At 41.2% G+C, this 27,535-nt stretch overlaps 1 protein-coding gene across 2 annotated transcripts; it reads left to right on the top strand.

The window, feature by feature from the left end:
- The first annotated feature begins 14 nt into the window (after window positions 1-14).
- LOC108035214 (dual specificity protein kinase splA) lies at window positions 15-27,300 on the top strand. 2 transcript variants are annotated; one of them, XM_017110731.3, is made up of 9 exons: window positions 15-632; window positions 21,899-22,762; window positions 22,825-23,128; window positions 23,813-23,899; window positions 23,961-24,062; window positions 24,128-24,326; window positions 24,391-25,317; window positions 25,384-25,485; window positions 25,564-27,300. In XM_017110731.3, the coding sequence occupies exons 2-9, from the start codon at window positions 21,939-21,941 to the stop codon at window positions 25,746-25,748; spliced, it is 2,730 nt and encodes a 909-aa protein (XP_016966220.1). In that variant the 5' UTR covers window positions 15-632; window positions 21,899-21,938; the 3' UTR covers window positions 25,749-27,300. The 2 variants fall into 2 exon arrangements, with proteins under 2 accessions (XP_016966220.1, XP_016966219.1); XM_017110730.3 differs by having other exon boundaries at window positions 23,789-23,899.
- Window positions 27,301-27,535: the final 235 nt, after the last annotated feature.

Here is a 27,535-nt window from a genome sequence, read left to right as displayed (position 1 = left end):
AAAACAAACACTTTTTTACTTTTTCATCTCTCGGATCGTTCGGACGTGCTTCGCGGTCTCGTCTGTGTGAGTGAGTGAGTGTGCGTGAGCGGAGCGGCGGAAAGCACAGTTAAATCGAGTCGAGTTGCAGCAGTAATCTGTGGATTCGGGCGATACAAAATCATACAATATCGCTATCTATTTACAAACAAATCGGAGTGGATAATACTGTGCCGCACACAAGTCTTCAAGCGGCTCTTCTGTGTGTTTTTGTGTCACGCTCTCTTTGAAATAGTAAACAAATTGCGAATAAAAGGTGTACGACAAAGACAAGTAAAAGTATTGAGGAAAATATCAAACAAGAAAAAATATCCTGCAGTGCGTGTAAAATATTTCGGAAAGGTCGCCGCAAGAGCAGCGGCGTCAACGTCAGCAGAGCGCGTGCTGCAAGTGTGTTGGTGAGACGTATATGCATATACATACCAACGAGGAGGTGCACATAAGGTGTACATAAGCAGTGTATTTAATTAAGAGAAAACCATTTAGTTTTGTGTGCATGCAAAATTGGGAAAATCGAAAGGAGGAGTTCCGCAGCAGCAGCAACAGCAGTGCAGCGGCAGAGGCGCCATCGACTAACGGATTTTCACACGCGGGTAAGTTTTCTTTTCCCTGCTCTTCCTCGCTTGCTTCGTGCCCCAAAACAGTGCTAAAAATTTTCATTACGCCAAAGAAGAAAAATTCAATATGTATATGTATGCTCCATCTCCAATCGCTCTCTCCCGCTCCCTCACCTCTCCCATTCGCTCGCTAGCTCTCTCTCTCGCTCTGCCACTATCCAATTTAACCTCAACCGGTCTGCTGCTGCGGCGTCTCGTATGCATGTCGGCCCATCTGTGTGTGTGTTGGACAATCGAGGTCAATGCAATAGTGGCAATTAAGAAAGTCATCCACTCCTGAAATGGTTTTATCAATGCGGCCATAAAAGCAGCAACTTGGGGTGTAGGCACATTTCCTTAGTTTCTTCAGCAAGTTAGTTTTTCCTTAGTTATAACCTAACATTTGACCACTATATTCTTGACTAATCAAATAGTAATCTATTTATTGTTTTAAAAATATGTTATTAAAGATTTTATAAGTAAGTGAGAGATTCAAGTTGTAAATATAATATATCGATTTAATTATACCCAGTTAAATGACCTCCGAGCTCCTTGCTGCTATTCTCCCACCCTCGACTGTGTGCATCTGCATAAGTGCTGTGTGTGTTGGTGTTGCTGTTTGTGTGCGCTTGTCATTCGGCTCGTTAAAAATGCTCTGCCGGCGTCGCAGTCGGCGTTGGCGGCTTCTTCTTTAACTCTCGCGCATTATTTTGCAAAGCTCAAAAGCCTGCTGCTGCTTCTTCTTCTCGATGTTTTTGTTCTTGTTGCTGCCTTTCTTCTATATTGACAATTTTTACAGCTCTTACTTGTGGTTGTTGTTATTGTTGTTGTGACGCCATGCTTAGGCGCTTGTTTCAGCTGCTACTTTTTTTTTTGCCTTTGCCGCTCGACTGGGTTGCCACGGCTTTTCTTTTTTTTTCGGAAGGGGTTGTCGCCGCTGCTCGCTTTTTCCGTTCCGTTATCTATACACACATTTCTCGATTATGAATGAGTTGTTGGCGGGGTTTCGTTTTAACTGTGTTTATGAACTTTTCGAGTTTCTTTTGTGATTTTCGCCTTATTTAATTTTGCTAATTACCCGCACGCACTTTTTGCGCTTTTCAACACTTGTTAATTTCTCGAAAATTATCCCCCACACACACGCATACACACATAGGATTGCACTTGTTTCGGGAACTCTCTCCCATTTCGGCGCTCTCTTATTTTTTGGGTGCCCTTTTCGCTCATCCCCCTCTTACGCATTTTTCGGCAAAGTTGCATGCCCCAAAATACAAACATGCAGACATACAAAAAACCACCTTGCTGGCTGTCTCGCTCCCACATAAACGCACACACACACACAGCCCACAGCCCCTTGCACAAGCACGCACTAAAACCCGGTTCGTCGTTAGTTTTAAACTTATTTTGGCATTCTTTATGTGCACTGCATTCTCGACGTCTCGTCGAGTCTCCCCATCCTCCTCCTCCGCCTGCTCTTTGCACTTCTGTTCGCCTCGCCTCGCCTCGCCACTTCTCTTCTCTCTTTTTGGTCTCGATTTTACGACCGAGACCCGCATTTCTTGCTCTTGTTGTTGTCGTAATGCAGTTGATGTTGCTGTAATTGCAATTGTTGTTGTTTTGGGGGTGCACAGTGGGGGCAACTAAAATCAGAACTAGTTCACAGTGGATCAGGTCAATCCAGCAGATAAGAGGAGTGTTTCGAAGAAATCATTTGGATTTTGGTGGGTAAATCAAGAAATTCGAGTCCTAACTTTTAAAATTAGGACTCTTCCTAGGCGTATTTAGCAAAATATTCCGAATATATAGAATTAGTTTAAATAATTATTGAGTTTGACTTTATATATATATTTATATCAGCCTAGAAATAAATCTTTATTTCTAAAAACAGCTTGCTTATCAATCATTTGTGAAAACTTTTCTTAGAAAACATCAATTGGAATCACTTAAAGAACTTATGCACATATATAAGTAAAATAAATTCAATAAAATCTAATTCGATTGAGTGATTCATTGATAGTTTTAACTCTTTAAACTATTCAAGGCTGAAAACCCTTTAATCAATTAGCAATTAGTGTGTCATGTTTTTACTTTGAATCTATTTTTAAATATTTATTTGCCTGTTTGTTCTACTTGATGTCAATTTTTGATTACATAAAACATAGGAGAATAAATTAAAAAGGCCTTAAAAATCTTAAATCCCAAATATGTTCTATTAAAAGATTTAATATCTGACGGCTTGGAACTAGAATGCCAGTTTTGGATTTATCGCAGAGGCTTTAGCGTTACTTTTACTAATTAGTGTGTCATGTTTTTACTTTGAATCTATTTTTAAATATTTATTTGCCTGTTTGTTCTACTTGATGTCAATTTTTGATTACAAAACAAAGAAGAATAAATTATAATTAAAAAGGCCTTAAAAATCTAAAATCCCAAATATGTTCTATCAAAAGATCTAATATCTGACGGCTTGGAACTAGAATTCCAGTTGTGGATTTATCGCAGAGGCTTTAGCGTTACGTTTTTGTTTGTTGCCGTGTCAGCTTCACACAGGCACCACTCACCCGCACACACAGACGTCGATTTACCTGAGTTCGCAGGTGAGTTGAAGAGTGTGTCTGTGTGTGTGTGTGGGTTTGGGGGAGCAGCTCGATAGCCGAAATTCTCCATTCGTCTTTCGTGCGTTTTTGTGTGCGTTTGTGCAAGTGGAGCAACAAAAGTCGACAGCTACAGTTTGGACTCCCTACCCTTTGGACTCCTTATCGATAGGAAAGACTTCCTCTAATTTGGGTTAGACGGGTCAAAAGTTCACGAACATATTTTTGGTTTAGAAGGCACAAGCAAACAAATATGTTTTTAATACGTGGTGTTTGAAAATGCCTTTAAATACAGATCTTTAGTACTTAGTATCATTCCCTATGTTCATACTAAATGAAAAGTTTGGGTTTCCGTTGCATAACGAACCAAAAGATTAATTGTAAACGATGTATTATATCATCTTTTAATATTTTATTATGTTAAAACAGAATAAAAGACAGCTTTTTGATAACAAACTCAAAGAATTCGATTATTTTTAGGTACCCCATTGAATTTAAGTAAAAAAGCCATACGAAAATGGATGTTTTCCAACCAACTTTCGCTTTGTGTCTCTCTAATTTGGCAGCTCTTTTAAAGTTTTCTCTAGCCCACACCTATTGCCCCTTTGGAACTAAAGATTTATAGATGACGATTGGGATCGATGGGTGGGTGGGTGTCATGTTTTGGCTGTAATGCCTGTTTTTTGGTCAAACCTGCTGACTGCAGCGCATCTGGGGCTGCTTTCCGGCGATTCCATCTGCATTCCCTGGCACCCCGAAACATATTGCAGTTGTTTTCTGTTTCGTTTGCTGCACAATCCGAGGCCCCCCTTTGTGCACACCCATGCAATGCTCTATGTACAGCTTACAACAACAAAGCATCGCAAGCCGAAATGCAGTTTAAAGCGCAACTAAAACTAAACAGAGCTTTCCACTCCAAGTGGGTGTCTCTAAAAGTGGGTGGTGGCTGGCAGCAGGGGGCGGTGGGTGGGTTTTCGGTGCTATATAGGTATTTCTGAACTGAACTGTATGTGCGCGCCTGTGTGTTTGTTTGGTTTGCCATGTATGGAGTGTGGAGTGAAGTGGATTTTATATCAAAAGTACAGTCGCTTATTGCTGTTGTTGCTGCTGTATTTCATAGTTCGTAGGTATATATATGCACATATAGGTACATAAATTGCATGTTCATGCTTCAATAGTTGCATGCAGCGTCCGCAGCATTGTTGTTTTCGGATGGGCCAGCGGGTGTTGGGTGTTCGGGGGGGTGGTGGTGCGGTGGAGGAGGAGGGGCGAAAGAGGGGGCTTTTGTAGTACCTAAACCTAAGCCGATGCACCAAACTAAACTCTCTGTTGACAAGTAAAACAAAGGCCCAGCTGCAACAGCCATCGCCAGCGAGAACAATGAATCAAAGTCTGCAAACGATTCAAGAGCGATTGCGATGGCGATTACGATAGCACCGAACAAGCAGGGAAGATTTTCCAGTCCCTTGATAGGAAGACCAATATCCAAATATTTTATAACGTATTTGAAAAGTGTTTAGTTAGTATATCTATAAAACATTCTTGGTTTAATGACAAAGAACATATGTTTAATAATCCTTATAAAGTATATCGATGGCGATTACGATAGCACCGAACAAGCAGGGAAGATTTTCCAGTCCCTCGATAGGAAAACCAATATCCAAATATATTACAACGTATTTGAAAAGTGTTTAGTTAGTATATCTATAAAACATTCTTGGTTTGATGACAAAGAACATATGTTTAATAATCCTTATAAAGTATATCGATGGCGATTACGATAGCACCGAACAAGCAGGGAAGATTTTCCAGTCCCTTGATAGGAAGACCAATATCCAAATATTTTATAACGTATTTGAAAAGTGTTTAGTTAGTATATCTATAAAACATTCTTGGTTTGATGACAAAGAACATATGTTTAATAATCCTTATAAAGTATATCGATGGCGATTACGATAGCACCGAACATGCAGGGAAGATTTTCCAGTCCCTCGATAGGAAAACCAATATCCAAATATATTACAACGTATTTGAAAAGTGTTTAGTTAGTATATCTATAAAACATTCTTGGTTTGATGACAAAGAACATATGTTTAATAATCCTTATAAAGTATATCGATGGCGATTACGATAGCACCGAACAAGCAGGGAAGATTTTCCAGTCCTTGATAGGAAGACCAATATCCAAATATTTTATAACGTATTTGAAAAGTGTTTAGTTAGTATATCTATAAAACATTCTTGGTTTAATGACAAAGAACATATGTTTAATAATCCTTATAAAGTATATCGATGGCGATTACGATAGCACCGAACAAGCAGGGAAGATTTTCCAGTCCCTCGATAGGAAAACCAATATCCAAATATATTAGTTAATATACTTATAAAATATTCTTGTTTTGACGCGAAAGGACACATATTTAATAATCCTTATAAAGTATATCGATGGCGATTTCGATAGCACCAAACAAGCAGGGAAGATTTTCCAGTCCCTCGGTAGGAAGACCAATATCTTTATATATTACAACGTATTTTAAAAGTGTTTATTTAGTATATTTATAAGACATTCTTGTTTTAATGACAAAGAACATATATTTAATAATCCTTATAAGGTATACGGAATTATCACGTTTATCTCATCCTTTAGATTGTCTTTATAATACGTATTTTCTCAATATTGTGTATTAAAGATACATTTCTTCTACATAAAAATACATTCTACATAAAAATAAACAATGATTCCAAGAATTTGTTGCGATTATTATTGCAGTCAGTCCAGGAATTTTAATAAAATTTCTGTTTGAGAAAAAGGTCAGATATTCAGCCAAAGGAATTCGTTCATTGTTTGGATTCTTCAAACTTTCCACCTTAACCCAACGTACCCATACCATTTTCCGCCTACCCTCCACTTGTTTTCTGGGAGTTTTCCTGTCTCTTCAGTTGATTTTACTTATATATGTATATATATATATATGTTTTACGAGTCCCCTTGCTGCTTTCGGGCTGAGGAAGAGTGGGTGGTTTTAACTTTGGCTTGGGTGCTCCTGAAAAAATCGATTAAGCGCGACCAAGAAGGCCACACAACTTAAATTTAAAGCAGGGGGGTTAACTAATAACCAAAAGGCATATCTCTATGTACATAATAAGTAAATAAATGTACATAACTTGTAGAAACTAACAACTTTTAACATAGTTGCTTACAACAAATATTATTGATTAAATAGGCCGGAAGTCCGCTATTAAAACTGTCACGTAAGTTGGGAAGGGAAAAAAAGGGAAAATTAACTTATTGATTTGGAAATGAGTTCTGTTTTTCTGGCTTTTCAAGGGGTGTTCTCCTTGGGCGGGGGGTTTTTCGTGAGCTTCCGCTTATGTATAAAACTTTTTCGGCAGTCCCAGCAAGAACAACAACAACAATGAGAAGAAGAAGGCAACAACTATGGCAATATGAGAAGGCTGCTGCATTGGGTGGGGTGGGTGAATGTGGGTGGCTGGGCCGGTGGGTAGGTTGGTTTTTTCGAGGGGTTGCTGGGGGGAAAAGAGAGGAGCCCTTTGGAGCCCTTTCCCGCCCCCTCTTCGTTTGTTTGTGTATCGGGTGGCGTTAGTTGAAATGCAGACGTTTTGCATTGTTGTTGTGGGTGGTCTCCTTTTGGGGGTGGCTGTGGGTGGTGCCCGGGCGGCTGTGGGTGGCTGGGTGGTCTGTGGCGGCGGCTCTGTGGCTGTAAAATGCCCCGAAACGGTACAGCTGTGCATGCACATGTATATAAACACTCCACAGACACACACATAAAGCCGAAGAGCGAGCCAGAGCGAGGAGCATGCAAAAACAGATACATATACAAAACAGGACAGGAGGGGGGCGTCCGGGGGTGGTGTTTCTGCCAAAGGGGTGGCGGTGGTCTAGGGGGCCTCGGGAATGAAATGGCACGGCAGGGTCTGCTGGTCTGGTCGCCTGCTTCCTTCCTCGCATAGTTCAAGTATGCATATAATATCCGGGCTCGTCGGTACCCGAAAACGAAGGCAACGACAACAACAGCAGCAGCAGCAGCAGCATCATCCGATGAACCACCACCCCCTATAACACCACCCCCAAGGCCTACGCACAGCTGTGGTCGAAATTATAGCGAGTGTCATCGCTTAGATTGTCAATCCTGGCAGACTTGAAAGAAAACACCACACTTCGGAGTGCCACAAAAATCTCCAGAGATTTGAAATCACTTAAAATGATACCTAAAAGTATTCTACAAAAAAAAGAACTAAGAACTGTTTCTTATTCCCCTATGGGATATAAAAGTCAAGGGCTTTTTAAAAACTTTAATCAAAAATCAATTATTTGAATGAGTTTTTAATTTGTTTCTTTTAACTTATAACTTCATTATTTTGAAAACGTAAATTTGGTATTTAAATAGTATATTTTCTATAATTAAAAGTAATAATGGTATTTAAATAGTATATTTCCTATAAGTAAAAGTAAATGGTACTTAAATAGTATGTTTCCTATAAGTAAAAGTAATAACGGTATTTAAATAGTATATTATCTATAATTAAAAGTAATAATGGTATTTAAATAGTATATTTTCTATAATTAAAAGTAATAAAATACCACATAACAAATCAAGGTCTTTGAAAATCTTGCGTCTAAGACTTTAAATATTACACTTATATTATATTTATAATTTGAAAAGATTAATATCAGCTCTTATCACACTTTCAGAAATCTATTCCATAATTAGGTTTTCCAGAGCAAATAGCATTGCATTTCTTTGGAAATTGCTGCTTATAGAGCTTCTTGATACTTAAGCAGACCTCTATTAAAGGCGAATGATGATAAGGCCAAATACTCTCCGGCCTTAACTGGCAGATAACAAGGTTTTCTGTAATTTATGGACAGGGTATTTTGTGTTATTATTTTGATACCAGCTGTACAGTGGCGTAGGGTGGTGCATAGGCAGGAATAAGGGGGTGTTGGGGCACAAATGTGGTTGGGTGGTGGCTCGCTCCGATGTGTGTTGGGCTCGATGTGCTTGAGTGGATTTCCTGCCGTTTTCGGGCGGCCATCTGTGGGTGGCTTTCTCTCGTACCTTGTGGAGTCGAGTGGCACAAATGTGTCGCCGCGAATGTGTGAAGCCACCAGCTCCCTCCCCCCTTCCCTATCGGCAGTCCCTGGTTTCCTGGGAATAGTTGCGTAATCTATGCGATGATATGGCCTACGCCATTGTATATCACTGAACTTCCTGATGCAGGTCGAAGCCGAATATGGTTTATTCGTTGTGCTCCGTGGGGGCGAAGGGTCAGGCGCCCCCATATATGCAAATTTCAACAAATTGTAATGCCGAAAATCCGAATTTGTGGATGCTGCCACTCGCATGGTCTGTGTGTGGACATGAAACCTCGGACGGGAAATTAGTTTTAGCCACATGCTAACCCCACACCACCCCTTTTCCTTGCACCCCCCTCCATTGGACCATTAATATTACGCAATTTTAATGAAAATACCAACGACGGCAATGGCAATTAGCGCAAATATCATCGACAAACGGGGGAAATTATATGGGAACGGGGCCCGGGGCTTTGGGCACCTCAAAATTCAATATTCTGCAATTATTTATGAAACTGGCTTAGTTTACCCCGGGCCCCCGAAAATCACCGAACTATAAATTGAAAGCGCAACTGTACCACCCACCTGCAAATGCAAACTGGTGAGTAATCCTAAGCCGAGGGGTTGGGAGTGGGTGGGTTTCTGTGGGTGGTAGGGGAGGAGTCGGGCTTGGGTTTGGATTTTAGGGTGGAGTGGGCAGGTCGCCACTTCGATTTTGCGCGTTTGGCAATTATGTGGACATGTGTCTTGCCGCTTATGTATATCAATATATATACATATACAGTTCGAGTTCTATAACTCCAACCACTCGTATCTGCCATTCCATTTCAAGGGGTTCTGGGTTAGATAAAAATATATAAGTGTTTACTTAGAAAAAACTTGTAAAAGTCAATCAATCGACTTGGAACTTAAAGTTTTCAACGTGTTCTTTGTCAATAAAACCAATCCCTAGAGGTGTGGTATAAGTTATTCTTTTAATCTAAAATACAAAAATACAAATACTTAGATACCTAGGATCAGTTTCAAAACTATAATATCTGCTATTGAATGAAAGTAATTGTGAAACTGATTTATTTTATAGTGTTTTTGAAAGCTACACATTCGAGAGCCCTTCAAACAATCCTGATTTATTAAGAACTTTTTGTTTCCAACCTTAAAGCACGAAAGTTTTTGAGTTATTATGAAATATTTTATTGCATTTTATTGAGCAGTTTTTAAGGCTAGTTCCAGTTATGGGAGTTCGACTGTATGTTTTGCGAGGATTTATATGTGTGCTGGAGGTAGCGACATCTCCGCCCCACACAGCACCCTACCACCCTACCCAATTTTTCGGTCGTAGTTTTGTGCCACCAGAAACACGCCCAAAACCAAAGGCAATAACAGCAACAACAGCAACCACAGCAGCGGCCATTGATGGGCGCGGGTGTGGAGGGGGTGGAACCACCCCACCCACTCCACCTATCCGCCACCCCCTCCATATTCGCCTCACCCCCCCTGAAGAGTTGCCTGCATAAAATATTTCTAGATACACATTTTTGTGTTAGGGCAAAAAGCAAAAGAAGAAGCAGGCAAAAAAAAGTTACCCAACACACAGACAGGCCAAAAGGGGGCGGGGCGGGGGTTTTTTTTTAGGGGGTGGCGCGTGGGTGGCGCCACTGGGTTGTGTTGCTATGTGGGCATAACCTCCGGGGCACGGAGTAGGGGGTCCAGACGCAAAGGCTTTCCGCTCTCTTTTCCTTCCTTCCTCCCTCCTGTTTTAAAGGCCGCCTTAAAGGTTCGCGTAAAGTTTCTAGAACAGCAGCCCACTCTGGGCCTTCGCAACCCCCTTCCGTGGCCTTCCTTCCCCTCGGCGAACCGTATTAAGTGAAGTAACTTGTCGAATCTGTTTTTCTTCTTGTTTTATAATGTTGTCTTTTTTGTTGGCTCGAGGGTTGTATTATTATCACGAAACTAAGAGCAACTTAGGAACCTTTGCCAAAGATACTAAAAAGAGTGGCTAAGAAGAAGTAATCGTAGCAGAGGTTTTTGAGAACGCGTAAAGCCTAATCACAACCAGGAAATTTAAACCAATTTTCCCATATCCTTTCATAATTGATGAACTTTACTTCGAAACAAACACCATATGGGGTTAAATACAACCAGTTCACCCTTGCCAAAGCTTTTTTCTACACATTAATCCTTAAACAACCCACTTTTTTTTTAATAATCTGCTTAAAAAAAGGTTCTAATGAACCAATAATGAGGGTTGCATATGTTTGCATAGAATGGTGTAACATTTAAGTATGGATGAATTGGTTTTTTGTTAAGTGTCTTTATCTTTTAAAGTAATTTAAATTTAACATAAATTATTATTTTCATAGATCACTGAGCAAATGAAGTATTTAAGTATTAGAAAAGTGACCTTTAATTTGGGAGATATTACCCAATGTTCTTTGAGCTAAGGTAACATTTCTAGGTTTACTAACCGGTATCTTTTAGTCGTGCAGCTCAACTAAGAGATACTTGTTATTCTTGTTGCTTTTTGCGTGGGTTTCGGTGGTTGAAATCCGTTGAAGAGTGCGTGGCACTCGCAGGTTAAGGTGAACTGGGTGGGTGGGTGCTTTCAACCCGAAAATGGGGCGGGGCAGCTGGAAATATAATCCACCGTCTGCTTATGACAACCCGGCTTACCAACCGCTGGGATTTTGCTTAGCCTGGCCAGCGTTATGTAAGCCAAAGAGTTGTCTTTTTGGTCGAGGGCTTGTGCCAAAACACTATTTACTTTGTTATGGCAAACATTTCACACACTTTGTGCCAGACTTTTCCTTTGTGCTGGCACATTTCACCGTTCGATTCCACCTCAGTTTTTAAATTGTTTTTCTTTCCCCGCGTTTTGTTGTTTTTTTGGTGGCTCTTTAATTGCCTGATTAGCTGTCCCGATGCTTGCACACACAGCTGTACATAGTGCCCATTGTACATGGTATATGGTGTATATACGAAAGTAGAACCCAAACGGCGGAATGCGAGTGTGTGTGTGTGTGTGTGTGTGTGCGTTGCGTGCACACAGGCAAACATTCCATGCTCGTGTATATAAGGCGGCTCTCCGGCTTCCTCTCGCTCTCTCACTCTCTTTTTGTATCGGTCTGTCGCCTCCTCTCCCCGATTCCACCTATACCTCCGCCGCCTCCTCCGCCTGCTCTTCTTCTTCCGATTCGACATCTTGGGGCTGCTGCGCTTCGGTAAATTATAATTTATGCACATCTCGATGTGGTTAACATTTTTTAATGGCCGATTCCGAGGCACATTTGAGGAGTTTCGAAAGGCCTCACAGCGGCCAAATAATAATAATTTATAAGAGGTGGCTTTTGTTTTATAGGATGTATCAAATAGGTTCCAATATGTCATAGAAACCGAAGAATATCTTTATCTTTAAGAGCTCTTCTCGTTCGCTTCCCTATCCCCATGTGCTTGACATATGTATTTAAGGCTTAAGTAATAATATAAAAGTCCAAGTTATTGTTTTACAAGATGCAGCAAATAGGCTCCAATATGATACAAAAAAGTGAGAATTTGTACATCTTTTTAAGGTTTAAAGTTCAAATTCTATTCTCTTGTGGTTAACATTTTTAGTCCTAACACATTTTTTTTTTTTAAAAAACAGTATAGCCGTTTAATTAAAAAATAAAAATAATTAAAAAATACTTTATACATGTATTATGATTAAATTGCATGATTGTAATATTTTTGTTTTATATAAAGACCTTTTTTATTTATTTTGTGTAGTTTACAGTTGTTTATTGAATTTGTACTTATCAAATCAATCAGCTGTATTTATGTGCTGCCTAATAATACTAAAATATGTGTTGTTTTCCACTTCCTGCCGGCCATAAAACATTTTTTAATTTTCGACCTGCATTTTTTCGCCTCTATTTAAATGGCCAACTGACAGCTGCTCTCCCCCTCTCTTTCCCCCCGCATAGCCCCCTCTCACTCTGGCTTATTCAGTGCCTCTCAATTTCATTTAGTTTTTGTTTGCTTTTTTATGTATATTTCCCTCTCGTTCGAACATTTGCTTTTGGCCGCTTGAGGCAATTGACCGCTTAAATGACTTTTCTGTCGATTGTTTTTTGAAAATGTATCTTATTCGGTTGGATTTATCTGCGAAAGCTAAAACAGAGTTGCCATCAAAGAGGAGGGAAAGCCCAGGGTTGCCATAACAATTTCTATGACTGTTGACATATTTGCTGTCGAGCTACTAAACTCTTTAAACTAATAAAATCCACTTTTGATAAGTGCAAACCCATCGAGTATCTTTCAAATATTTTTTTTCTATTATTCTAATAAGCCCATTAGCTGCAATGGTTTTTTTCACCTCCACTGCTTTCTATGTACTTGAGTTAAATATAGATATAATTGTATATAGTGCACTCCGCAAAGATAAAGCGCTGCTGTAAACAGTCTGCTGAAACTTACAATGATTTCCTTATTTTGTGCTGATTTTCATGGTCAGCTCTTGCTGACTAATTGCTTTAAAGGTATCAACCGATAATTATTGTTGGCCAACAAACCAGAAGAAGCCAACCGCCGGGCCAATTTGGTTGTTTGCTGACGATCATTTCACTCAAGAAAAAAAATGATAAAAAAAACAAAGACTGGCGGCTAAAAAAAGTGGCAAAGCTACTTTTTTGTTGTTATTTCTTTTGGTTTACCTTTTTTACCTGTTTATTTTCAAAGTGCGCCATCTCGCTCGCACGCACACCCCGGCCGCTAGTACATATGTTTGTGTGTATGCTGGCCATATACCAACCTATATATATGTGTGTTTGTATATACAAAGAGAGCGGGAGAGAGCGCACAACACGCGCGCGAGCTCGTTACACGTCATTAAGTGCAAAAATAAGAACAAGCGCATAAAAAAAAAATTGTGCCGCACATAGAAGGCTGCGACTAATACTAGTTTTAGTGGCAGTCACTAGTCTTGGTACTAGTATTAGCGGCCGTAGTTGCAGCATCACTTGACTCGTTACCGTTATTAGGCTGCATCCAGCGATTTCTCTTTTTGCGGCGGGGTTCACCGACCTTGAGCACTATCTTTTTGCCAAGATCAGGAAAAGAGATCTGTGAGATACGTTTGTATCTAAGAGATGATTACTTAAATTTGTAAGCTCAGGGGTATATATTTCAACTTTTTAATGGTAATACCAGCAAAATAATCAAACAAATTAATCTCTTATATAAACCTCTCCGTTTTACTTAAAGATTCAGAGATTTTATGCAGAAAATGACTCACTTATCAATTTATATTATTAAATAACAATTCAAGATTTATTAAATTTGATTTGTCAGAGCAAGTGAATAATACATTTTAATCAAATACCAAATAGAAAGAAAATGTTTCGCCTTATATAATTTCCTGTTTCCAGAGGCCAACTAAGCTAATAAGTAACTATATTTAAATAAATCTCTGGACTTGGGATTAAGATGAATCAGCCTTGACAACAGTCAAATCGAAAGTATTACGTACTCTCTTAAACCCCAAATACATACAATGGACCTTCTTATGTACTTGGGCCGTTCGTACATACATATAGTGTGCATGTAAGTGTCGCCCTGCTTATCAGCTAGAGAGCTAGAAAAATGTTTTCTCTTTTCCATTTTTTTTTTTTCGCTGACATTTATTTTTATACGCCATGCATATGCACAGACAAATGTACAATACTTGGTCTACACACAGCGGATATATTCAATCGTACATGGCCATCGCACGAACTATGCAGATCCAAAGGGTTCGATTTGCCAAATGCCCAATCTTGCGAGTGGGGACATTTATCAGTATTTCGACTCAGTGCAGGAAGTGACGTGGCTGAGGTGTAATTATGTTTGCCGCTTGATTTGAGTAAATAGTCAACAGTGGTCGCTCGATAGAAAGGGGTTGATTGGAGGGGCACTTCAAGTATAGAAAGATACATACATATACGAAATGTTGTAATGATAAGATACAAGATATGGTAATATAAAGTTTCATTAAAATAATAATGTTGTTATTATATTAATGTTATGTAGGCTTTTTTCCGTACGCTTTTTAAAGATACTTTTAAGTTGACCACCAAGTATCTGAAAACATCTTTAACATGTGTATCTTGAAGGTTGTCATGTCGCACACCCCGCTGTGACCGCCGTATACACACTCTCCACACTATACACACCTTATATGGATTGATAGGCGGGTTCCGTACATAATATACCCCTCGGCTACCCTTGATAGAGTGCACAATGCAAGACTTTGGGACCTGTCACCGAGAGCATGCAGTTCGCAGGCGAAAAACGCGTGCTAAGATACAATTGCACGCTAATATGTGTGCCTAGGAAAAAAATGGGGGAAAAAAACGCATTTGCATATTTACATGAGCTACCTATACATGCATACATATATTTTTTTATTGAAACGTGGTGGTTAGTTCAAGGCTAAAGTTTATTATTATTGCACTGCCCGACTGGCTGCTCGTTGGCAGCTTTGATAAGCCTATTTATAGACTGATATTTACTCAATTATACTAATGGCAAACGAAACTGAAATTTCACCGAGAAATTGAATGAATTTCGCGAATATTTTCATTTTTTGTTTTCGCACTTATCGTACGCTATAGAGGGCCATAAAAAAGGTTAAGTCGGTGTGGTGTGTGTGTGTGTGTGTGCGAGAGAGAAAAGTATCGGCTAACTGGTTTTTGTTATTTCTTTTCGGGCGCTGCTTTTACGCGTTACTTTTCGGGGTTATTCTTAACGCTTCTTAACGCTTCTCGCCCATTTCCATTTCCCCATTCCCACTCCCATGCAGCATTCAATCTTTGTTTTGCCAACCATAATAAAAACCCGAAAAAAGGTAAAGCACAAGGCCTAAAAATAGCCAAAACCAAAAAAAAAAAACAAGGAACAAGAGAAAAGCATAGCAACGCGTTGGTAATTTGCTTGATTAAGTGGAATTTTTCCAAAGCATTCGAAGTGCAGGCGTCAATTGCTGGGCGAGCAAAAAGCAAACAGAACGAAACCAGGAAGCCAGCAAGCACGAAAGAATTAAGCATGCTGAAATTTTAAATGTGCCAAATGCAAATGCAAATGCGTAATGATGTACGCTACACAGGGTGAATTGTGAATTCTGAATTGTAATAAATAGATCGGTTGCCTTTTCGCCGTTTCTCAGCCAAAACAGTCAATGGCCAGCGAATGCCATAAAATACATGCTCCACACCCGGGGGCAAGCCTCTAGCATTGTTGTTCATAACAAAAAAAAAAAGTAAATAGGTAAGCACTATTTTGCAAGCTTGTAATTATCCTTGTCAAATTAATAGTTACTATACCAAAATGTAACTACGAAATATTTTTTTAGTTTCTTTTAGTTTTTATAAAAAGAACTGTACCCATGTTTTTAGAAACCTACCCCAATAACTTGGTCTGAAAAAGTATGTGTAATATGTTATGTTATTTATTTGCTCACCATAATGGGTTAACTCAAGTCAAGTAAAATGATATTAAGATAAACGTCTTCTTGATAACAGTCTTCATTGGTTTTGTTAATAAGCGGATTACAGCTTATCCCCAATTTACTGACCCCACTTGTACCAACACACACACACACACAGCCAAAGGGGGTGAGAGGGGCGCTTGGTTGGATAGACAAAAGCAGAGACGGTGACGTTGGCAGCGACGTCGGCAGAGTTGGTCGGTCGTTTGGTTTTATATACAAGTTGAACCCATTGCCTATGTGAGTGCGGGAGTGTGAGTGGAAAACATACACATTTATGGATGGGACTGCTTATGTACAACGAAAGTAACAACAACAACAACAACGGCCACAAACGGCAAAGACGCAACGTGGGGGAGAGGAAGAGAAGAGGTGGGCAATTGCATATTTCGCCATGCACATATATATCGAATCAAATATTTATATATAAATAAGGTACATAGGCACTACCTGTGCAAATGGACACAATTGCCAATTGACATGATATGTAAATTGTTAAAGTTTTCGTCGGTTAGTTTAATAAACTCCCACATTTAAAGTGGCTACCAACTCCCAAGTAACGGTTATTTGCCAAATTAGAAGGGTTGCCAGCTTACAAAAAAAAACGATGTCTTTATATGCTGATTGCTTTCAAGGTTTTTATAATTGTGGGGCGATTATCTTTGAAGTTAAAAGATACAATTGTGATTTCTTACACTTTCTCCGTTTATCTCTGGAAAAAACATGTTGAATTAAAAATAAACTAAAAACCTGAGGTTTTTTCCTTAACTGCGGGAGGCGAACAAAGCATTAAATGATGCTTTGGCATCGGCTTCATCGCTTCTTCTTCTCTTATTTTTTTCTTCCCATTCACAACAACAACGGTGAACAAAACCAGTTTGAAAGTCATTAATTTTTAGCTTGTCTTTGCATCGTTGCTATTGCTCCTTATGTATTGTATTTACTATTTATTTAGTTGGCAACACTGGTCAAGAGCCCGAATAAAACAGCTGTTTAGCAGCACGGCACCCCCTCAGGATTTTTTGTTCTAACTTACCAATTACTCAGCAGAAAGTTTGAAAATGTGTGTACACTGTACACTTCACTGATAATCAGGGAAAATAAAAGCAAATCAGACAGCGTGTAGAGAATCTGTTTCTATTTCTTCTGGATTGTCATACTGTGCACGCAATTAATTTGTGCCTAATGCTCGGTTAACCCATTTAAAACTTTTGTGTTTTTATGTACTCATTTGCTTGCCGCCTTGAGTGCTAGAGAATTGCTCAATTCTGCTTATCGGTTGTTATAAATAAACGCAACGAGAAAAACGACGAGGTACAGTGGGCTATTTGAGGGAAGTGTCATAGCGCACTTAAGTTGATTACATCAAATGGGGAAAACTTACGGTCTAGAGACCTTTCCGAAAGTGCTACTAAACTTCGATTAGATTGGGTTGATTTTGCACGTGTTCTAAAACTCTTTGTTTATATAGAAGTGCAAGCAAAAACGAAAATGGTGCTAGATAAGGGAAGTAGGTTTTGGAGAAGCAGGAAATGGACAGGTAGTTCTCACGGAACGTTGTGGATTAACAATTCTTAACTACGATTTTTAAAAACATTTACTCCCATTTATGTAATATAATCTTTCTTTATTCCAATGGCTTAGTCACTTGAACTTTTTTAATTTTTATATTTTATCAAAGTTTTAGCACCAAATATGGTTATATTAAAGGGCAATGCTTAAAGTAAATTACTAAACAGTTGCTCATGGGTAAAAAAAACTAAATGTAACCGAAGTTTTTTATATAAGAATATATAAGAACAGGTAATCAAAGGTTTTGACTTAAGGTCAAAACCTCTATCAAACCTCTAGCAATATATACATGTAAGATATGCGATATTCTCTGGTTAGGCATTTTTGATTTCGTCAGTTCTAAAAGTGGAATGGATTTCTAGATCTGGCACATATTCCGGATATCGGTGCAACTCTTTGAATGCAATTCGATAGTTCTCCCTAGTTTTCGATGACATCACTTGACTGCAGTTGTCGAATTGGCCTACGTTTGGGTTTGGGCCTGGGATTGGAATTGGAATTGGAATTGTTTGGGACTGTGTTTTGAGCACCCGCTGCACCACCCTCCCAATTCAGATTCCAAGTCCCAGCATGGATGAGTAAATATGTACGAAGGTCGGTCGCCCCCCGCCCCCTGCACACTTCACCCATGTACAACAAGTCGTGCTCTTTCGCCTGCTCTCTCTCTCTGGCGCTCAGCAGCCAAGCGGAGACCCCACTCCACTCTACCAAGCCCCGTGCACCCCTCTCCTCGCCGCCTATGTACACTGGCATAAGATATAAGATATGCGCATTTCTTATAATGTCGAACCGAAACGTGGCGAAATAAATATGTTTGTTTGCTAAGCTGCGTCTCGCTTTTGATCATTTTAAAGGTTTTTATTTCATTCTTGTTGTGTTTTTTTTTTCCACTTTACCACCTGCCTATAGAAGGTTTTAATGAACATTAATAACTCTTTGGGCTAGATATCTGATAAATCTATTTACAAATAAATAATGCAGTTTTACATGACTTATGAGTTAAGAAAGGTGCTGGTCATGGTTTTAAAGCGCCTGATAAGGTTTCATAAATCTTTTATTTTGGATGCTAGAAAACTTAAGAACATTAAGAAAGGTTTTAATAAAGGGGTTGGAAATCTTTGGGTTGTCTTGGTGACGGGAAACATAAGTTAAAGTTAAGATTCGCATTGCTAGAATTTGGATTGCAAAAGGATAGCCCTAAGCCCTGAGGGTAGAGTTTAGTTATATCTTTATGCCGTGGGCTGATAAGCTACTAATATGCAAATCGATGGGAGGTGGAGTCCACCTCCGCCGTGGGCGAGGGGGTGGGGGGTTGGGGGTGGTGCTTTTGGGTGGCCAGACCCCAAAAAACCGCCGCCCGCTCTCCTCTTTCTCTCAGCTCGATGTCGTCTCGCGTGTGTGCGACGTGCGCTCTCTTCTCCCATCTTACTCTCGCTCTCACCACTCACTCTCTCTCTGTCGCTCTCACCGCAGCCACACTCAAACACATTTCGCTTGCTGCTTTGCTGTTGCTCTTCGCTTTTGTTTGTGTTGTTGTTGCTGTTCTTGTTGCTTTTGTTGGTGCTGCTGCTGGCCGCGCTATGTACACAACTGTACTTTTGATTTAACCTTATTTCTTTTGCTTTTTTGCGTCGCCGTCGCCTGTCATCCGTTCCTAAGTTGGTCTACCCCAGCCCCCCCCGCCACCCCATGTCTGCTACATCTCCCTTGGTCACTTAAAATTAACCCCAACACAGCCTTTGCTCCCTTTGCTATTGATATCTCAAGAGTAACTCTGGGAAATCTTGAACAATTTACATCCGTATTCCGCATTTCACCTCTTCAGGTGCCAAAGACCCCTAAACTTGAACTTGAGCATAAGGTGCACTAGTTCCCAACTGACCCCCCAAGATCACCTCAGGTATTTGTGTATCCCACGTCCCATTGTGCACTTAGGGTAAGCAACTCACAAACGCTAATTGAGCCACATTTAGCGCGCTATTAAGCACAATTATAGACACACAAATGCCAAACGTCGCAACAAATCGATAAAGTCTACTTTTTTCCTCGCGGCCAGTCAGGGGTTAAGGGGTAGGGGCTGTGGCGATGGGGGAATGGGTGGAAAGCCATGGGGAGGGGGGGTGTAAAGGCGCTCTCGTCACGCATAATGGTCGCGAGCATTAAAAAGCATCTATAAAAATTTAAAAATGTTTGCATTAATTTAATAAGAAAAAGCTGACAATCATCGGAGCACACAAACTCACCCACTTTGGCAAGCAAACACACACAATCTCACGCTGTGGAATTAACTCGCACACACAGGCCAACAAATTGAAGGCACGGTGGGGCAAAGTGAGTGGTAATAATCGTAAAATATTTCTGGCAATTGTTCCAAGATAAGTAAGAGATTACAAATGAAAGAATTAAAAAAAAATATTTTCTATGTATTTTTTCTCATTTATTTGCAGATTAAAAATGCTTCTCTTGTGTTAATTGAGTTATACAATTTGGGAAATCGATCTATTCAAAAATCTTAAATGTGTTGAATACTTAGGCTTAGTTTTCATAAACAACGAATTAATTGAAAAACTATGTTGTAAATGGAAATCCGTTAATTCCTTAAAGTTCTCATTGACTGCTGACCACTGTACCCTCTCCTCTCGGTCTTATCGTCGCCCACTATCGCGCAGCACGCTTTGCCACCTATTATCTCGTACACCCCGCGAATGCGACCCACTGTGCACTGATAGCGGGCAGCGCAATCTGATGACGACACAAGTGTCGAAAGTAACGAGACTCCGCCGACAGGCCGCCGTTTTCAAGGGGGGCCTTCTGCCGAGTGAGAGAGGGGAAGAGCAGAGGGAGGTCGAAAAAAATAATAAAAAACCAACGAGTAAGCGTGCTCATACACTCGACTTACACAGTGTGTGTTTGTTTGTGTGCTAACTTTCAAAGCGAGTTAATTTATAGCACGTTGGGGACAACAATGCCAAGTTGTTGTATTTTGTTATACTACTTTTCTTTTTTTGTTGCCCCAGCTCGTGTAATTATGCCATTTGATTTGCTTTTCTTCGCCCGGTCTCTGCAGAAGTGGAGATTCTCCTCGGCAAGCCCAGCTTTGCCAGGGTTGCCACCTGCTCGTGCGTTTCACGTTTTACGAGCCTACGTTTATATTTCATTTTAATTGTGACGCTTATTGCTGCTTTATCGCTGGTGTCTTGTTAAAATGATTTTTATTGACTTTTTGATATTGTTTGTGTGTGCTTTTCGAAATCAGCAGCAGCGGCGGCGGCAGGTGAATGTTTGTCGTATTTGCTGGGCTTTGTTGTTTGCGCTTTAGTGGTGCAGCTCAAGTTGCTTGAAAGGTTTATTCACCTCTCGCTCTCACGTGTCAGGTAGCCGCTGTGTTGTTGTTGGCCTTTGATTGTGTGCGCCCGTTTTTGCTGGTTTGGATCTCCGCTAGTTATTCTACTAATAAATACAGTGAAGCCCGGCTGAAGGATACTCTCCTCTTGCGAAACTTATTGGTTGAATATATTAACCACCAAATGGCCTTGAATATGTTGTCTTTCCAGCCACTTATGCAGATTTCGTTAAAATATTACCATACACGCTCCAAGAGTAAACACTCGATTTGGAGAACTAACCAAAAGTAAATGTGTGAAAAATTTGTATTTAAATAATTTCACGAATTATTAAGCATATTTCAATAATTTTGAAGTGTCTTGAAAAAATAAAAACAATATTTCGTAATCCTTTAGTCCTTAATAATATACATTTTTTTAAATTATTTGTAATCTGCTCATTCATGCTAGCGAATGACCACTGTCTTGCAAGTTTTCTCCCCCCAGTCGACTATCCAGCTCGGTTTTCATGCAAATTTTCTTGTAGCCGCAAAGACCAGCGGCTTTGTATGCGAAAATTTGTTAAATCGAAAACGTGACTTGCTTGTGGAAGATGTCTGAATCGAAAGAAATGTTTCGCTTTGGCGCTCCTTCACTCACACAAGCGCCCCAAATCCACTTACACTTGCATATCTGCGATCAAATCAGATTTGATTTGTGACTTAGTGCAGCTTTCTCTCCCCTCTTAAATTTAATTTCCTTGCGGAGGATTGTATGGTCTCCCCAACAAGGTCGCCGCCTTAATAAATTGAAATCAGGATGTCTTTATTATTTTCCAACACGGAAAAGAGAAGAAAAAGGTGATACAGATACAGATACAGATACAGATACATTTAGGGGTTAGACAGTCGGACTTCCGCTTGCCAAGTGTCATCATGACTAAAGGGGATAAAGAAGGAGAATAAAAAAATGCGAAAAGGAAACCCGAATTCAACCCTTGGCAAAACACGAGTGCCACAATATCCCCTTTCAGCGACACATCCCCTTAAACCCTATTCTAACACAACTCCCCTTTTGGGAAAATAAAAAAGGTATTAAAAAAAAAAATAATTGTAATAATATTAAAAATGACTTAGATATTTTCAACTATCTAAATTGATTTCCCTTTTTCTTTGCAGTTAATCAACATACAGAATCACGACGACGCGACGAGCGAAAATGGCCAAAATGGAGGTCGACGACGTGGTCGACTTGAGTTTAGGGTCCGGGCGTGACCCGGCGTTGACCATAACGCCGGCTCCGTCGCCGGCGGCACTGAGCAATCGGGATCTGCGCGCGCTGACGGCCAACAACGCGGGCCTGACCATCACTCCATCTCCATCGCCGGCGACCAATAATGGCACCACCAACGCCACCACCAATAGCAGTAACAACTCCAACTCCAATAGCACTAGCACCAACAATAGCAGTAACACCAATAGCTCCAGCACAAACAGCAACAACAGCAATAGCATTAATGCCAGTGAAGCGGGGGTCACCAGCGGATCCATAGGTGGCGGTCAGGATGAGAACAAGGTTCAAAGGAGAGTCCTGCGACCCCGAACAGAGCCCAAATCCTATGCCGAGGCACCGGACATTGTGTTACTACCCGCACGCACCAATGGACGTCAGCAGAATGGCAACATCGATTCGGAGACGGATGATGAGGAGATGCCGCCGTATGTGCCCATCAAGGAGCTGAGTCATGCGGAGCTCAAGGAGCGCGAGAAGAGTCTGAGGAAGCTGCGACAGGATCTGCGCAACGAGGAGACCAAACTGATGCTGCTCAAGAAACTCAAGCAGTCGCAGCAGGTGATGAAGGAGAATCTGGTGGTCACGCCGACCAGCGTTTCGCCCAACAATCCCCTGTCCGCGATTCCCGCCGCCCTCACCTCGAAGGGGTCGCTCAGTGTGACGCCCACGTCGGCGGTACCGCTGCCCGCCCACAGCAAGGGCAGCAGGAGCAGCTTAAGCGGCAGCAGCGGACCGGCAGTAAGCATCAGGTGGGCATCTTTGATCTAGCCATGATGTATCCGTGATGATAACGTATTTGCCTTATTTTCAGCGCCACCAACAGTCGAACGGGAAGCTCGAGCTCAGCGGCGGCAGCTGCTTCAGCGATTGCCGCTGCAGCGGCCGCCTTGGGCGTTCAACATCGCAGCAGCAGCAACTCCATACTGCCGCCGCCAAGGTCGTCGCTCCCAGCGGGCGCCACTTTAGCTGCCGGCACCACCATCACGCCCGCCACCTCCTCATCGCACCGCTCCAGCAATTTGCCGCCGCGCACCAACCTGCCGAATCTCACCATCACGCCCTCGGTGACCATCACGCCCACATCGGCGCCGCCCTCCAGTCTGAAACCACGCAATGTGAGTTATTGTAATGTAATCGTTGCCGTAAGCGCCGAGTTTTTCTCTCACCTTTTGTCCAAAAGCACCAAAGACACTGCAGTTCACTAATCACAAAACACCATGAAACATTCAACATAAACTAACACGTTGTAAACACTAAAAAGATACAAAAACTCACGCTTACCAACACAGAACACATTCAAAACTAACAAACTATTAAATTGAAGGAGCAGGATATATCGAACAGATCATAAAATCTATGTATAGGCATTCACCTAGTGAAAAACAGATTTGCTATTTGATAGTATTGGATTATTTAAAAGATAATTTATATTTATTTTTCAATACTTTTATTGAAACTTGGGGAACAACCAAAAATATCGTGTACATTTTCGATATTTCTACCTCTCCAACAATTAAACAACTTCACAACACTTTTCAAACACTGCTAACCAACACTATTCACCTGTCAAATCAGCCGAAGTCGGCCTCTGTGTGAGGATTTTCCCAAAACCGAGGAGGCTTCGTGCAAGTGGCACTAAATATTCTTTCATTTCTCGTATTCATTTGACTTCAACAAATCTCCCAACTACTAAAAACTCAACTTTGCTCTGTATTCGTATTTGCTATCCTGTAAAAAATAAACAAACAAAAAACCCAAATCGTTGAAACATGCAGCCTAATATTTCGGATAATTCGAAGGTACCTGGGACCATAAGCAATTCTGTTTCCATCACACCGGCGCTACCACTGTCCCAATCGCACCAGAATCAGCACAACGACCAGAAGGTTCGTGTTTCTGTCACTGACAATGATTTCTAGATGAATAAATTATTGTGTGTTCTTGCAGAATGACCGCTCCACGCCAAGAGAAGACGCTCAGACACCGGCTCAAAGACAGGCGGCAGCTAAAATGGCCCTTCGCAAGCAGCTGGAAAAGACGCTGCTTCAGGTGAGTGCAAAAATCTGTTAATAAAATATAGAAATTTTGGTTTTATACTGGTTTATCTTTGACAGATCCCCCCACCAAAGCCGCCACCACCAGAGATGCACTTTATTCCCAATCCCAGCAACACGGACTTTGTGTATCTTCTTGGCTTGGAAACTGTGGTCGATTATCTGACCGTCAACAAGAAGGCCAATGCTGTGGCAGCTCCCTTCCGTTGTGCCCAGTGCAAGATTGATTTTACGCCCGTGTGGAAGTGGGAGAAGCAGAGTAAGTTTATCCGTAAACCATAATAAAGGATAGTTTTTAATCCAACAATCCTTTGAACTTACAGCAAACAAGGATCCCAAGGTGATTTGCGAACAGTGTGTCACCTCGAATGTGAAGAAGGCTCTTAAGGCGGAGCACACCAACCGACTGAAACAGGCGTTTGTGAAAGCGCTGCAGCAGGAGCAGGAGATCGAGCAGCGTCTGGCCAGCCAGAGCAGTCCCTCGCCAGTGGATACCCATGGCTCGAGTGGCAACTCACTGTCCGTCTCTGCGGTCACCAGCAACTCCTCGTCGTCGCATCTGCAAAGGGAACGGGAACAGCTGCAGGCGACGCACGCTTCGGCGGCCGCTGCTCTGGTCAATCTGCCGCCGTCGGTGACGGTAATACCCACCAAATGCCAGACGCCAACGCCAGCGACACCGCGCCCAACACCGCCGCCACCCCAAAGTCAAGCCACACCACCGCCGTCGTCGGGAGGATCACGATCCTCGCGAGCGGCTGCCACGGCCGCTGCAGCCGCAATCGCCGCTCAGCAGGCGGGCATCCTTAGTCCTGGGCCGACGGCAGCGCATCATCACGAGGCGGCCAGCTCCTCCAGATCCACGCGCAACGATCGCCTGGATCATCACCACCAGTCGCAGCAGCAACAGCAGCGAGATCAGCGCGACAGGGATCAGCAGCAGCGAGATCAGCAGACGCAACAACAGGCCCAGAGCTATGACAAGTACTCGGCGGCCACGCTGGCGGCGGCTGCTCATCTGAGTGCCCTGGGCGGCATGGGTGGATTGAATATCAACAGCCTGGCCAGTCTGGGCAACCTGGGCAATTTGGGCAACCTCAGCCAGCTGGGAAATCTGGCTGCCCTCGGGGGATTGGGTAATTTCGGAGGAGCCTCCACTGGTTCGTCTAACCCGGCGGCTGGCCTGAGCGGCTCCTCGCCAGCTGCCACGGCGGCCGCCATGCAGGCCTTCCAGCAGCAGCTCTTTAGAGGTGGGTATCTCCTTAGTGACAGAATCTGAGAATAAATTTGACTAATATGTAACATTTTACTTTTAGCACTGGGACAAGGTCTTGGTGGCAATCCCCAGCACATGATGCAGTTTGCTCCGCTCTTGTACTCCTACCAGATGGCCATGGCGCAGGCGGCACAAGTGGCAGGTGAGTTTACGATAAGATCTACTATATTATCGAATAATTTGTACTAATAATAAATGTGTCCATTCCCATTCCCACCAGCCTTCAACAACAACAATAAGAAGAGCAGCTCGTCCTCCGGATCGGCGAAGAACTCGAGCAGCGCCAACAGCATGGCTGACGTTCAGCGGGCGGCGGAGCTGCAGCGCCAATATCTTCTGGAGATGATTCCGCCGCAGCAACAGAGCGGGCAAAGTGGCAGTCGCCAGAACAACTGGAAGGCCTAAAAGGCCGCCCTTAACAATAGATTACCATTAACATCAACGTAACACAATAGAAGCGAAAGCAGCAGCAGCAGTAACAACTATTTTTATGGTTTTCTTGATTAGGTAATTTTATACTTTACACAAGACGGAAGAAACAAAATCGATTTATAAGAAATCAACATCAAATATACACGTAAATATTAATTATGCTACTTGTAAACAATAATTATACATAATTATACAAAACGAAAGAAGCAAAACCAAGCCGATCTAAACATAATTGTTAGTAGTTTCCTTTTTTGTTACCACTGCATTACATACATGAATTAATTTGCAAGCCAGCATATAGCAGCCGATAAATGAATGCAAACTTTTACGCTCCTAGTAATTGAATATTAAATATTAATAATATTGAATCCTAGCCAGTAAGACGATTGCCCCGTTTTTCTAGGGGCACCCACAACACCCTTCACCATCCCCCACCACCCCCACTTTCCCATCTTTTTGTAATTGTTAACCTTTTTTGGGAGCCCCCAAAAGGGGATTGGTAAACGCTCTCCCCTTTTTGGTCTTATTCAACAATTTTGTCGTACAATTCGTTTAGTTCTTAGCATCGTGAATAAATCTATAAATATTATATTTTTTAATCAATTTTAAGCATACGCATAGTATTAGTTGTAAAGAAATTTTTAGGGTAAAATAAATTACAGAAAACAATTACACGAAATTCTTGCATTGCCAGCCACACACAACACACCACCCACGTTTCATCGCCCACAGACACATCATAATCATTTCCGATATCAACTCCTCCACATGCCTTATCCATGTTACAGCTCCGATACGAAGTTAGTACTGTTATTTAGTTGAGACCGCAAGGGATCCAGCAACCATACCATAATGTAATACCACGATCGTCTCCCAGGACTGTTCGATTTTGTTTCGACTGCAGACTCAAATGCAAATCATACATCGAAAACTCAAAGCAAAAACCGACAAATATTTTGTACATATATTACTTATATGAGGTATTCATCTTCGGTAAACCGAAATCAATATACTCTTCCCATTAGAGAGCGCAGAACTTCAGGTTTTTGATCCTCCATTGAAGAAGCGAGCTCACCCCGAGTCCGCGGGCGGGATGGGCAGACGCGAAGTATAATATTGACTGAATATTAGCATATACACAGAGTAGTATCTAGAAGACGAAGCAGAGGCTTGCGTAAGTCCCCAAACATACGAGGTAGAGGCGTATATATTTTTGATTTATCGGACGGCAGCAGTAGGTTTACATTCAGGCGAATCATTCGGAACACAAACCAAATTCACTTTGGGCATGCGAAATCAAAATGTGATCAAAAATATGAAATTACAAAAACGTAAGAAAATGAGAGTAACGAGAAAACAATTAAGGAAAACAAGCAGCTGAGAAATTCATAATTATAAGCTAAATAAACGAAAAACAACTAAAATGCATTGTAATTCAGTCGGCAACAGTTTCAGTGTGTATGTGTGTTTGAAATTCTATGCTACATGTAAAACAGTATAAGAATATAACAGTTTTTAAACCAAATTCGCTGGGTGTTAATTATTTAAATAATGGGAGTGGTTCTAAGCAATTCTGGATTAAATAATTTCTGGATTCAAATTTAATTTTTCTGTGAAACCAAGTCGAATGAATGATTTAACCAAAACCATTCAAAACTGATCCTACATTTTAAATTTCTTAAAAATTCAATATCTATTTTGATTATTCAAGTCAAGTTTATTGTTGATATATTATTTAATTTGTATCCGTTTCCAATTTA

The sequence above is a fragment of the Drosophila biarmipes genome, chromosome 3L (genome assembly GCF_025231255.1).
Source record: "Drosophila biarmipes strain raj3 chromosome 3L, RU_DBia_V1.1, whole genome shotgun sequence".
Classification (NCBI taxonomy): domain Eukaryota; kingdom Metazoa; phylum Arthropoda; class Insecta; order Diptera; family Drosophilidae; genus Drosophila; species Drosophila biarmipes.
The sequence above is the reverse complement of the archived record's forward strand: the minus strand, read 5'-3'. Positions and strand labels throughout refer to the sequence as shown.

Excerpts from the sequence above, each read along its gene's own strand:
- LOC108035214 (XM_017110730.3), top strand. The coding sequence starts at position 21,939 with ATGGCCAAAATGGAGGTCGACGACGTGGTCGACTTGAGTTTAGGGTCC. Across the intron at positions 22,763-22,824 it reads GGACCGGCAGTAAGCATCAG|CGCCACCAACAGTCGAACGG; the intron begins GTGGGCATCTTT and ends CCTTATTTTCAG. Across the intron at positions 25,486-25,563 it reads GCAGGCGGCACAAGTGGCAG|CCTTCAACAACAACAATAAG; the intron begins GTGAGTTTACGA and ends CATTCCCACCAG.